This window comes from Furipterus horrens, unplaced genomic scaffold (genome assembly GCF_987537825.1).
Source record: "Furipterus horrens unplaced genomic scaffold, mFurHor1.1.pri manual_scaffold_11, whole genome shotgun sequence".
NCBI lineage: Eukaryota > Metazoa > Chordata > Mammalia > Chiroptera > Furipteridae > Furipterus > Furipterus horrens.
The window spans coordinates 75,860,956-75,875,309 of NW_028327181.1; the positions used below are offsets into that span (position 1 = coordinate 75,860,956).

Genomic DNA, 14,354 nt, shown 5'->3' on the forward strand with positions numbered 1-14,354 from the left:
CACAGTGAAGAGCCTGGCAGTGGCAGTGATGAATAATGAAAAGCTGGAAGAAAAGAGAAATGTGACAGAAAATAGGTGGTTACAGAGAAAGCGGGTCCCTCCCGGCTGTTCAATCCGTGCTCAGGGAAGGAAGGACAGTGCTGGCTTTCGTGACAGGAAGGCAGCAGGGGGTGTCTTAAAAGGTGGAGAGATGAAATCAGGACTGCATGTGGGTAAAGAGGTGTTTGCTCCTAGTGCAGGAGGGTCCCAAAGTGGAGGAAAACTGTAAAAAATAGCTTTCCTTGCTGTATGCAGGAACGCACAAAGCCATGAGGTGTGAAGTGCTGTTGTTTGTGTGTGAAAACACCCAGCCCGGAGCCAGAATGCAGCTTTAAGCCCTAATTCTCCAGTAGCTATAGAACCTTGGGCAGGTTTCGCAATTGCCTTACCAGTGAAATAGGAATAATAAAAACCTGCGCCACAGCGTCTGTTGGTGTATCACTGTGAGGGTCGCCAAGGTCAATAGATGTGAAGTGAGAGCACGTGAGACTCAGTACACAAAAGCATTTATATAGAACAGAGAAAGGCCGCCTGTTGGAAAGAAAGGGAGCAATAATTGAAGAGGCAACAAACTCTTGTAGCAGGAGTTACTGTAAAGATTCAAGCTACATGCACTGAGCTCTGGTGAGGGAACTGATAAACACAAGCATGTCGTCACTGACGCACAGGTACCACAGGCACCCCACCCTGCCCTCAGCGTTCCATGTGACGTGATTAATGGCCTGGATAGCACGAAACTAAGCAGTAAGTCCAAAGGAAGGTCAGGAAGCTTAAAAATTAAGCTCTCAGAACCCAAACCTAATTTCTCCGGAAGTGGCCTTAGAACTATGGGACTTTTCTTCCTTTTTGACTCAGTGGCTCAGTGTTTCTCAGCCAGAAGCAGTAGCGCCCCCACCCCCAATTTTCCTCGTATCCATGGGTATTTGGAAATGGTGTGGGGACGTTTTTGATTGTCAGAATCTGTTGGGGGCACTTAGTAGGCTGACACTGGGCAGGCCGAGCGCTCTGAGGCAGTGCCAGTAGCTCTTCCAGTGAGGAACCTGTGGGGTGAGGTGCATGTCATGGGCTGGGTCTGGCCAGTGTTTTCCAAGTCCAGTGCCAGAGAGCAAGCCCCACGCTAAGGATTAAACGCGAGTGGACACCAAGAGCCTTATTTGCTCACAGGACATGGTCAGCAAAATCCTACTTTTGGTTGGAATGTCAGGCAGTGCGTACAGATGAACTTGCCTAAGTTTAGAGGCAGAGACTCGTGCATGGTGGTAGTTCCCTCGAGCACAGAAAAGCGCTGTGAACAGTCTTCCCGTAGGACGTGAAGGAGCACTACTGTAGATGCCTTTTTTTTTTTAACCAAGCCTGGTTGATAGGATGATAGGTTGTATGTAAGCTTTACTCGTACTTGCTCTTATTTGTTAAGTCCCAGCTTTGGGAGACTCGTGCCTGACTATTAGAATATAATATGCCGTAAGGGAGGGGAGTGGTAATCTTTTTTAATCTGAGGAATAACGTGAGCACATAATTACCGCCTCGTAGTTAATCATTTTTTTGTGTCTCCGTTCATCTCAGGAGAGAAACCCTTTATCTGTGAAATCTGTGGCAAAAGCTTCACCAGCCGCCCCAACATGAAGAGGCACCGCAGAACTCACACAGGCGAGAAGCCCTATCCATGTGACGTGTGTGGCCAGCGGTTCCGCTTCTCCAACATGCTTAAGGCCCACAAGGAGAAGTGCTTTCGGGTGACCAGCCCCGTGAACGTGCCACCTGCTGTCCAGATCCCGCTTACAACCTCCCCAGCCACCCCAGTTCCGTCTGTAGTGAACACGCCCACAACCCCAGCCCCTCCAATCAACATGAATCCTGTAAGCACTCTGCCCCCGCGGCCCATCCCCCACCCTTTCTCACACCTTCACATCCACCCACACCCTCACCACCCACACCACCTTCCCATCCCTCCCGTGCCTCACCTCCCTCCACCCCCAGCTCTCTTTAAGAGCGAGCCTTTAAATCACAGAGGCCAGGGTGAGGACAGCTTTCTGCGGCACCTGGCAGAGAAGAACAGTTCAGCACAGCATCATTAACATCCGTCTACTTAAGTGTGTTCTCCACGAGCTGTGTGCCCACGTGTGTTTGCAGAGGGGAAGCTGGTGAGCGGTTCTGTAGCTGTCAGACTCTCCTCAGCCCGCACCAAGAGCTTTGTCATTGTCTTTGGTGAATCACCACATTGAAGGGGATGAGCAAGACTACCCTGAGCTCACGGAGGGAACTGTCATCTAAACCAGGGGAACCACCAAACTAAAGCCCAATTTGCTTACATTTTCTGGTGACTTTTATAACTTTCAAATACTCAGACTTGTGGAATTTTATAATTTCATATCAGCTGATGAGGTATGCTTGCTTTTATATCCTGGACTTCTCCTCAAAGAGGGGACAGACCTGGTTTCCTTTGTACTAATCGGGAAGGCTGTGAGATTAATCCAGAGCATTAATTGTATCACTGTGTATTGTAATGAATTCTTTTCAGCTTTTGGTGCTGGCTACAGAGTTGAGCTAGCCATGTTTCACAGTATATCAAGCATTATAGAGAAAGATGGAAATTTTCTTCTTTGTGTAGCTCTCCTAACGCACTCTTTATTTTACTACAGAAATTATTTTAGAGTTTTTGTATAGACTTCTTTAGTAGTCTGTTTCTAAAATGAAATGTATTTCAATAAGCGGTGTAATTTTTTCAGTGTAGCTGGACCTATGTTGTAAAATAGAAAAAAAATTTTATAATCATCAAAATGTGATTCTTAAAGATACATATAACTTCTATAGTTCAAAGTTATTCTTACATCCGTACAACTCAAAGGTGCTTCAGAGATTAGATGTATCTGAGAGGGTCTCCAGACCAAGTCACTGCAAAAAGGAGGTTTTGCTTTCAGAACTCAGCATCAGTCCTGGATAGTTTTTTAATCTCTGCTTAACACTCAAGTGTCTTTTGGGCTCACTGACATGCTCCTGTCCTCCATGTTTCTTTTCGTTCACTTAGTGCATTAAATGGGATTTGCAGAGCGTTGGGCCTTTTCCAGGGAAGTCACCTGAAGCTTGCATGTTTAAATATCTGAGTAAAGCTGTTCACTGTCAAGAGGAGGAAGTGGTAGAGATTGTCTCATCTCGGTCACATCTGTTTCTCACTTCCCTTGGAACTGTGTCCATGTTCAGCCTCAATGGGATGACACATTGAAGTCTCATAATACACTTCTTGTTTTGAGGTTGCTTTATTTTTCTAAAATTGTTATGAAAAACAGTACACTAAAATCACAAACATGACGTTGCTGACAGTGGCTGAGAAATGTGGATGATAAAATACAAATTGCTTGAGTTCACAATGACTGTTACATCACTGATGGATCCACAACTTAGCGCTTATTCCAACATAGTTTAAATTTGTAGTGAGGGAAAGGAAACTATGTTTTGTTGCCCAGTCCTCTGCAAATAATTATGTGATAGCAGTGTTTATAGGTGATTAGGAGAGCAGCATCTCTAATATTGTGCCGTTAGGCAGGTTACTTTTTTAAGCTTTGAAAGAGCACAGTCAATTAGGAACTTATAGGAGAGGCTGAACTGAAAGGCTAACATATAAATGTATTGTGAACTGGTCAAATTTATCCAGGCTCAGTATAGCTAAAAATTTTGTATTCTTTCATCTCAGAGAACTGAGTTCCAAAGCGGGATATACTTACTTTCTCTCCATTTCTTAATTTTTAATTTTGAAATCTTTTCATTCTCTTTCCTCAGGCTCTTAAATCATTGCCTGAATCAGAACCCTGGCTTTTATTTATTTTTATTTTTAATATTAAGTATGCAGATATACTTTAAGCACCTTTCTGGCCAATTAGCTCTTTGGTAAGCAAAAATGAAACACTTTCCATTGAGGTTAAGTCCCAGTTTTTAAAATACTGTGTTCTCTATTAGCTTTCTGGTTTAATCGGTCCTTTTTTATTTTTTCCCTGATTATTGCCTTTGTCTTCTATAATGAACATAGAAAAATTTTGGAATGAGGCAGAAAAGTATCTCAAAACACACATTTCCCCCTGGTTTTGGATGTAATTTCTATAAAATGGTATTTTAAATATTTGTATACATTCTTTGAACACCCAGGTACCCAAACCAGTAAGAAAAGTTAATTCCCTCGTTATGACAGTTGTGTCTGGTGGCTGCCTCCTGCTACTGCCACACGCTCCTTTCAATTCCAGGACAGGTTTGTGGAGTCCACCTTTATGTAGACGTACCATATCATGGCCAAACCTATAATATTAAAATTATTTTTTAAAATGTAAATTGCAGCTTAGTCTATTGACTATGCCTTATTTTGTTCTAAATAAATTTATGGCATAGGGCAGCAATTCTGAATTATAGACTTGAGACCACTGAAGCAACCATTTTATGAGGTGTACTATAATTTTACACTGGAAAATTCAGGTAGTCATCTTTTATTTTTTATTTTTTTTAGTCAAGTGAATATAGCCATAAAAAAGTATCTGCTACATCAGAAAACCAGTATTAAGCAAATAATCACCACCACCCTTAACAGAAGCAAAAAAACAAAAACCATTGTCACACAATACCATAAGCTAATGGTATTGTGGAACAATCTGGAAACTTCAAGTTTTTTTCCTGTATAAGAATACCTTTTCTGACTTGGGATCTGTGGTCTTCAGGAGAATTGCCCAGAACATAATTGACTCATCAGTGTCGTGTTACATATGAATAATGAAATGCATTAAGAGTAGTTGCAACTTTAATGCTTCTGAATACGAGAACTGCAGGATTAAGCCTTAAACATACATGCACATCAGGTGTAGCTTGCTTGAGACTCAAACTCAGGGTTGAAAATTTGATTGGGGTCCTTTACTAAAGTAAAAATTGCATTACATGGTGTCTCCTCCCCCACATGTACAATTGCCCCATGACGTCTTTAAAACTTACTCCTATTTGCTATTTATGAAAAAGAACAGTGAAGGAGTTTGAGTTCTCAGCCATGTACTTAAATCCGTCTTTTCAAGACAGCAGTGGCCGCATCTCAGCATTATACAGAGGTCAAGTGGAGGCTGTTTCTCACTAGTTAATTTTATTGTATTCAGAGGCTTGTATCGTTGCTAGGGGTAAGACTTATACTTGAGGAAAATTCCCAAGGACTTCCTTGAGTTGACACTGCTTTTTTTTTTTCATTTTTCTATTCTTTTCTCATAGATTTATCATTCAAATATAAACACTTTCTTAGCCTTGATGAAAGGCTGCTTGCTGCTTTCTCAAATTAAGTCAGGTAAGCTACCAAGTTAGATTTGTAAATTTGAATGAAGAATATAAGATGAACAGTTTGAAGACATGTGGCTCCATCTCCTTGTATATTTGTGATTTGATTGTTATTTTTAGCAAGCAGGGAGGTCACCACATAAACCGTGACGGTAGTTCAAAGAAACCTTTGCAAATCAGGTACTGTTTTTTCAGTCTACCTTTTACATTAATGACTGAGCATGGACATTTCCACAGTTGTACCGTCTTTTTTTAAAACTACATTTGTTGGAACCACCTTTTCATTGTGGTTAGAGCTCCCTATAATTTGGTTGTCCCCAGTATACTAACTGAAGGCAAAACACTCTGAAGAGATTACTTGTGATATTTGAATTGTCTACTCTTCAAAAATTTTTCAGTTTTTATGTTTGTTGAGTGGATGTGTATGTTTAGTTTAATTTTGATTTCACTGGAAGTTTTAAGTTTTGAGAAAATCAAGCAGAAATAGAAATCCATTGCAGATGTATATATATTTACCCCATCTTGCAGATTTCAGTTAGTGGAACACAGATGGTGGTAGGTTTTATTGTAAGAAAAAAAAATAATGAAAGAAAACTAATGTTAGAGAACCTTTCTATTTAAGCTACTGTATAGAAGAGGCATCTTTTATTACATTGCTGATCCACATGATGAACATTTCAATGCTGTTCTAGACTGTGTGGGAAGTATTTTATGAAAAAAGGGTTAGGTTACAATTAAGAATTTTATCAGCTATGTACCATTACAAAAATAAATTCACTTGAAACTCTTCAGATTGTAAAATCGAGCAAGTAAATATTGGGTTTTCATTTTTCTTTGCCTAAACCAAGACAAGACATTTCCCAAAAGGTCATTTTTTCAGGAATGAGAGGTCATTAGTCATTAGAGATAGTGGCATTGTTATGCAATAATGATATCCTAGCTAACTTGCTTCTGTCATCTGTAGCATTTATAATTGGTAACGATGACCTTCCAACCCTGGACACTACCTCGTTAAAGCAAACCAGAGATCCTCTCTACACTTCTATGGAAGCCATAAAAGTTGCCATCAATTTATCCACTTTCATAATTCTATACTTTTATACTCTAGACTTTTTATAGACTTTATGATCAGATCTTTTTGTCTTAGAGGATAGGTTTTGCAAGATTCAAAGGAAAGTCAAACTCCTTGGTTGTCCCAACTTTGAAGGTTGAGGTTGAGTAAATTTGAATAAAGAACCAGATAATGTACCATTTATCAAATTCTTTTAAGTCACAACTATTTTGCAGAGTTGCCTATTTGGAAAACAAACCTCTCTTTCTTATTCCCTAAGTAGAAGCTATATTGTTGTAAGAAACTGCTTATAAAGTGGGTTTCTACCTTGTTACTCTGTGTATTACTCGATAAGACATGTGTTGTCACACTGTTCCTGGAGTTTGTTTCCGGACGACTGATGCGTGAATATACAGCCCTCTCTGACCCTCAGTTACCCCACCGCAGCTGCAGTCTCTCACTGTTCCTGAGTGCCTTCAGAATGCCAGCATCCTGGAACGGCCTTTTCCTGGTTTAACTCCTACCTCTAATCATTTCATTCTCCATGAGTATTGGAGTTCACCTTTATCCCGCCTGGTTTGGCTCTACGAAATAGCTAAAACCTTGGATGAGAATTTTGAACGTATTTTGGTTTTGTTTCCCCATGTCATGTTTAGATTGCATTTTTAACTTTTATTTATATTTTATTTCTTCACATATTACATCTTGAATGATTAAATATTTTATCCTTATCTTTTCATTTTCTTTCACCAGAAACTAGACATTCTTTTAAAATGAAAGGTCATCGAGCATCCCTTTTGAATACCGTTTTCTCATTGTAGTCTTTCTGAATGCTTCCCGTTTCTAAGGGACCCTGCCTGCTGCTGTGGCTGTGCCCTGTTCCTCTGTGCCCTCTCTCTCCCAGAAATATTTTGCAAGGTTGTACCCATAACTTTATTTTAATGAAATCATATAAAAGGGCTCTTTGGGTTTATCAAAAGTCCCGCATTGATTTTTGACCTGCCTCTCTCATCCCCGTCCTTCAAAAATGTTACTTTCTTTTCTACTTGTTCTCATCTAATTGATTTTTAAAATATGATTGATAGATAATATATGAAGGATGTAATAAAAGGGGGTTTGCAGTGTGTTCTCCATGTGACATGAGCACCTTATTAATAAAGCATTTTAGCAAGTGGCTGATCTTTCAATCTGTGCTGTGTACAGGTCTGTCGCTCCCTTTCAGTTCTCCCCCAAAACTGAAAACTTTAAAATGAGGAAATTGGATTGAGCGGGGTTTTTGTTTTTTTACATATGCTATGGGAATGAAAGCTATTAAATTGAGTGTTTTGGCCTTAGTCACGATCTTTCCTTTTGACTTAAAATGTCATGCCTCTTTCCTTCAAATGAGTAATACTAACGCTCAGGTTTTCAAGACTAAAACCACATGAATGGCACCCTAAGTAGGCAGTTGTTAGTAATTCTTAATCCTTCTGTCTAGCGACGGTGTGTTTTGGTGAGACAGTGCAAAACTGTGAGAATTGGTTTATGTCTGTTAATGAGTAAGTTCAAGGCTTTGGAAGTCCTCACTAGCTTGGAATGGGAAGACTAGTTTACAGAGTGCAAAAGGTCGATTTCTACAGAAATAAGTAATAAGGGTTTCTTTTTGTTTTAAATACCTCCTGCTTTAATTTGCCTTGATAGTCCCCTATTATCCACCTAGAACTTTGCCTCTTTTAGGCTTTAACTGGCTACCTGAAGTAACCATTTTAAGACGTGTGGCTTTTTTCTTCGGCATCACAGGCAGTACGAGTGGAGAGCCCTCTTGGGCTCACACTTGGAGGAGCCACGTCCCAGAGACAGAGTGTTGGTGTGTTTCATTTCTCCTATGGTAGGAAATGTTTGGTGCAAGTATCAAAGGGCCCTGGTCCCTGAGAAACGTCCACTCCGCTTCTTAGTTCCAGGTTCCTTTTCCACAATTGTAGTTTCTCTGGTGAGATTGGGGGTGTTACAGATTACTTGAAAACTATTTTGGGGATGTAGGAAAAGGGACAAGAAGAGCTAGAAGCTGAATTTTGCTTAACTTCAGAAGGAAATCTGATACTTGCATTGTTGGTTTTGACCAACCGAAGAACCTGTCTCTGTACCCGATGTGCCAAAGTCAAGTTGTTTCTTAATATCCAGCTCCTCTGAAGAACACAGCTTCCTCCCTACCTGTCTTTTGCGGGTGAAAGGGACCATGTGATCAGAAGGACAGAGATGCCTACTCCTAGCCCGCATAGGCCTTGAGGCTATTTAATTGCATTTTTGCAAGTTGGTGGGAAATGTTTTAGAATCTCTAACCCTCCCAGAAATATCTTGCCTGTGCTTGATGATTCAACTCATTAGATTTATCAAAACTAAAAAACAAAAACTGAGCATAATTTTGCTGTTTACTTATGAAGTATCCCCAAAGATATATATATATAGCCTCTGAAAATCAGATGAGTCCTTCAGATACGCATTTATCCATTTCTTGACATGAACTGTATGATTCTATTTCATCAGCAGTACCGGCTTTGTCCACAAGGGAGCAACAAAGTACTTCAGCTTCTTTATTCTAAGCCTTCTAAAGAACCCGCTTTTAAGTCTCCTATAGAATATCCTCTTTTGACTCATTGCTTATTTATAGATCTTGGTTTTTTAAGACATTTTCCCTTATTACTATGTCTAGTAGTTGCTCAGCCTTCATGATGCAAACAAAGGTTGATGTGCGGGTCAAGGGTCCTTGTAGATCAGGCATCTTAATTAGCCTTTTAAAATAATGGTGCCTAAGCCCTGGCCAGTGTGGCTCAGTTGGTTGGGCATCGTTCCGCAAAGTGAAAAAGGAGCTGGTTCGGTTCCTGGTCAGAGCACATGCCTGGGTTGTAGGTTCGGTTCCCAGTTGGGGCAGATAAGAGAGACAACCAACTGATGATGTTTCTCTCTCACATCAATGTCTCCCTTTCTTTCTCCCTCCCTTCCACTCAAGTAAATAAAATCTTTAATGCTGCCCAAGAGCGACCTTCCCACGGGAGATTTGTTCTGTCCTAAAGCAGGAAGGTGATCCTCCTTCTTCCAAGTCCCACCAGCAGCGCAGGACCAAGACATCCCTGAGAAAGACAAGAGCGGCGGGGTAACGAGTGTGAATGAGGAAATGCTTCTCGCTGGGTCTGCTCCAAATGAATGACTGTTTTACCAGGGAGCGGGTCCCAGGGTCAGGGAGGTGCCCGGAAGCAGCCGCTCCTCCCGGTTAGCAGTTTGTGTTCCCTCTGTTCCTTATCTTAGGGCTCCTCACCCTCGTCAGCTCTCTGACCACAGGTTGTGTCCCTTGCAGCACCCTCGACACAGTAAAAGCAGATCAGTGATCAGCGGTTTCCCCTGAGAGCAGGGGGCAGTTGCACCTGGCATGGCCTTCCTAACACATGTCTGTCTGTCTCCTTTCCCCCGGCCATGGCTGACCCTGAGCAATACAGGTAGATAGCAGTGTCCACTTGTAACTCCACCATATGACAAAAAAAAAACCTGAAGCTGTGATCGGTTTAGGTAACAGGTGGCCAGGTGTAACTTATTTGTTTTAATTTTGTTTTCCCTAACAGTACTGAGATCACTTGCACTTTTCCTCATTCCTTATAGAAAAGAATATCCAGTTTGCTTGCCAGAAATTGTGTAGTGTTAGGTTTACAAAGCTTGGTGTTGAATGTTGAACATTTGTCCAAAGGAGTTTGACAAAACAGAAGCTGCTTGGTCCCTGTTCTGCCTGCTAGGTCGTAAGGATTAAGGCCATGTGGCTGGGGTACTTGTGTCATGTCCAGAAGGGGGCAGTGTCCCTCTCCTACCTCTGCCAAGACGCAATTGAAGGTCAAGTTGACTCATGTAGAGCAGGTACTTCCTATGCTGCAAAGAAGTTTAGAAGATTGGGGATTTGACAGGTAGGTAGGAGAGGACTTCTGAAGACGAGAAAGATACTGGGGAGAGGCGAGCACGTTGGCCCCAGGGCACGGCAGTGAGGTAGAGCAGCGCTCTCCTCCAGACCCCCAGCCTGGCCTCGCTTCCCTGAGTTATCCTTTCCTCCAGCATCCTGTCAGATCCCTCAATGTACTGAGTTCCCCCTTGTGTTAACTATACCAATATTATTTTTTTAGCAATTGAAATGCACTTTTTTATTTCATTTCAATCATGATTTTAAGTATAAAAAATTTATAGACTGTTAAAACTACTTTTTTTGTGTGTATTTTTAACCACTTGATGTAGCATTGTCTATTTTATTCTTGTGAGACTCTGGTACAAGGTGTGCCACTTCATGATATTTCTGAGATGCTGGGCCTTTGGATGTGTACGGTAACCAACTTAATGTTCAAAGTAAAAAAAAAAAAAAAAAAGCTATATCCATTGTGTCTTTCTTCATTTCTTCCTCATCCTCCGTTGACATTTTGAGGTCTCCTTGTTCAATGAATTGTCTTTTTTCTATAAAATTACATTCCTTATGTGCTGTTATTGGTTGTCTCTAGTCCTGGTCACAGGCTGCACAGCCCACAGACCCTACAGACCTCTTGATGAAGGATAGCATGTCTTCAAGGCCACCAGCCAGTCAGACAGATCAGTTCTCTCCCTTCGGCGCTGCCTGGCTCCATGCTGATAGGTTTCGGTAACACAACTCTGTCCAGCTGAGCAATAATCTGAACATATCCTAGAAAACAGCATTTGAAAATAAAAATCATGATTGGGTTCAGAACCAGGTTGAAGAAATATAAGCACTGATGGAAACAGCTACAAAGTACATTCAGTGAAAAGCAGTGACTATCTGATACGGCGTGCAGGGTGAGGTTCCATTTTCCCGCTTGTTTATTCCACAAATGTTCACTGAGCCCCTAATACAGCCCGGGCACCGAGCTAGCCACTGGGGCTCAGCAGTGAGCCAGACAGCACCTGCTCTCAGGGAGCATATGTTCCAGTGGAGGAAACTGGAAGGTAAACATAACTATCTGCTATAATGTCAGATGGTGAGATCAGAGCTAGGCCTGCCCTCAGAGCTGCTGATAGCCAGCTGGAAGATCAACTACTTTCTGTTGCAAGACTTTCCAGCTCAGGATCCACCCTGTTTTGTTTCATCTAAGAATTCCAATGAGGGAGTAAAGCTTTCAGAAAGGAAATCATATTGTTCAAGATTCCCTTTGTTTCAAACCTCTTAGAACAGAACTAAACTGCTCAAATCATAGAATTACCATTCTTATTCCCCATCATCTTGTAACTCAGACTAGATACCGATGTTAACACATTATTTTATGAATATAAAGTAGATATTCCCCGAACCCCAGTATATACTAGCTTTCAAACTTTAACCATGACCCATAGTAAGATATGTGTTTTTCCATTACTTGGTTTTCCAATATACATATTTATGGGCTTATTTATGTACATAAATTGAAAAGTCAAGAAATACCTTTGTGTTACTTTTGATATTTCCTATTTTTTAAAAATGCTGATTATGAACTTAATTAATTTTAAAACCCACTACGAAGTTCTGCCTGAGTTCAGTTTTGTATGGAATCAGGTTATGTGAAGTGGCTCTTCCAACACCTGAAGCCTTACGTGCTTCTGCTGCTGACTGGGGCCTAGCTCTGCAGTTCCTTGCACTGATTAGCTGTTGCTCATTCCAATGCCTGCGGTGGGCACACTTCAGATCTCAAGCCCATCACAGCCCCTCCTCAGGGCCCTGTAACCTGCCTGTGCCAAAGTAGTAAGAGCTACTTCCTTGCAATTTATTTTTTTAATTGATTATTGTATTTTTTTTCCATTACCATTTATCCCCTTATACCTTCTTCCACCTCCACCCACCCCTCCCTCCTTGCAATTTAAACATAAACTCCCCTTCCAAGGTCTCCATAGTAAATAGTAATAATGATGATCCTCAATGAGTCACATCTTCTGTTCACACCCTTTTGTCCTGTGTCCTTCCCTCTCCCATTAAGTTCCTAATAGGTGTGGCCATTCTCAACTCCCTAGACTCTGGTCTTGTGGTTTCTTTGACTAAGTGAATGTGGCAGAAATAATGTGCCAGTTCTGGGGCCTATGCCTCAAGAGGTCTTGTAGCTTCTGCCTTTATTCTCCTGGAACATGGCTGCCAAGTGAAGAAGCTCAGGCTAGACAGACCACTGGATGATAAGGGACTGCATGGAGAGGTCGCAGCTGTCCTGCCAAAGCTGCGGATTTGTGGCTGAGGACATCTCAGACCCTTCAGCTCAGCTGACCTCCAACTAAATGCAAGCTTAGGAGCCCAGGGGAGACCAGCAGAGTAACTGCCCAGCCAGCCCAAAGAATTACTAGAAATAAATTAGTATTATTATAAGTCACTAAAGATTTGGGGTGGTTTGTTACAAAGCAATAGATAATTGGGAGCAGCCCTCAGATTTCGGTCTAACAGTTACTAAGCGTTTACACCTTTGCATAGTCCCTTATGCAAGAAGCTTAACTTTTAGGCCATAACTAACTAATAGTTTTAACTTAGTTGTTTCTAGGTCCTTGTGAGACAGGCTAGTCAGCCAGGACAAGCGGAACAGGGAAATTGAGACAGATGGTTAAGCAATCTGCCTCCATCTAGTAAGTCCTGTCTTCCCTAAACTGAGGACACTTAAGAGTCAATGGTTTGCACTTCTCCCCAACCAGCTTAACACATTGCGTACCGGGGGAATTTAAATGCCTTTTAGAAGTGATGAGAATTCTCGCCGCCCATACCCAATGTGCTAAATTACCCTCCTCGGGAAGATAGCCAAAATCCATGGCATTTGCCAACCATAACCAAGGACAGGTGCAGTTAAGGAAATCTCATTTTGACACATAGGCATAAAACTGACGACTGTTCTGTTGAGATCCGCCCCCCAACACCTCCCCTAAACTCCCAGCCTTTAAAACCCCTCAAAGGCTTTCCACCCCAGGAGCAATCCTGCATCTTTCCCTTTTCCCTCTCCCCCACAGGCATGCATCTCCTAAACTCAAAGGCACCCTGCAAGGCTTGCAACCAAGGAGCAATGACGGGTAGCAGTAGCTCATCCAGGGCTAACTCCCTGACCCTGTCCTCAAAGCCCCCTTTTCTGACTTCTTAGTGAGCTGAAGCAGTCCCACCAAGGCTCATTTCTTTCCTATAGTGTTTCCAGAAAGCGAAGGCAGCCCCGCATAGGCTCTCCTCTTGCTCCTACTCTCCCGAGCCCTTCCTGTTGCACTGTCCCCAGCTTTAATAAACATCCTCTACAGATCACCTGGACTCACGGTGTGAAATCTTTCCTGCACAAAGTGAACAACCCACACACAACCCACCGGCCCTAGGCAGACGCGCTCAGGGCCAGGTCCCCTTTCTGGTAACACCTGCTACCTCTATTTCCAATTCATACTTAGCACCTATGAACTGGAAAGGAAAGGGGTTCTCATGTCCACTGCTGATTTCACCAGTAACGCAACCATTTCAGAATCCCTCTCTGCCCTGTCTTCCGGCCTGCTCACTCTTCTGAGTTTCCCCCTTTATTCCTGAACTCCCTGAGTTAGGAAATGCCTGGTTTTAGATCTCTCTGACATGGCCCACAGTCCCAGCGCCTAAAGCACAGTCAAGCCCTTCAATGTTCTGCAACAGCTTTGAGCCTTCCCAAGATGTTGAAGGAGGCAGTACAAGAAAGGAGTTAGACACACGCAAGCTTGTTCACAGCCAAACCTGGGTTCAATCTTCCCTCTCCTACACAGTAATTTGTGTGGCTGTGAGCAAGTTCTTTAACCACTCTGAGCCTGTTTCCACATCTGCAAAAGAGGATATTAATAGCAACTCCCTAAGGTCACTGTGAAAATTAAATAAAGCAGTGCAGGTAAGATGCTCGGCGCAGTCTCTGTCAGACGGTGTTTGTGACAGGCAGCTTCGCAATGACCCGGAGATCTTCCCCTCCTGGTGTCCCTTCCTGTGCACCCTCTCCCCTTTTGTTGGGCTGGGTTCAGT

The 14,354-nt window shown here is 42.2% G+C and overlaps 1 protein-coding gene across 1 annotated transcript in view; it reads left to right on the plus strand.

Annotated features, from left to right (window-relative positions):
• The window catches only part of ZNF652 (zinc finger protein 652), an 80,025-nt gene extending 72,469 nt beyond the window's left edge, over positions 1 to 7,556 (plus strand). Inside the window, exon 6 of the mRNA XM_090291314.1 lies at positions 1,603 to 7,556. Coding sequence (XP_090147440.1) covers positions 1,603 to 2,114 — 512 coding nt within the window. The 3' untranslated portion in view covers positions 2,115 to 7,556. The remainder of the gene's footprint in view (positions 1 to 1,602) is intronic.
• Positions 7,557 to 14,354: the final 6,798 nt, after the last annotated feature.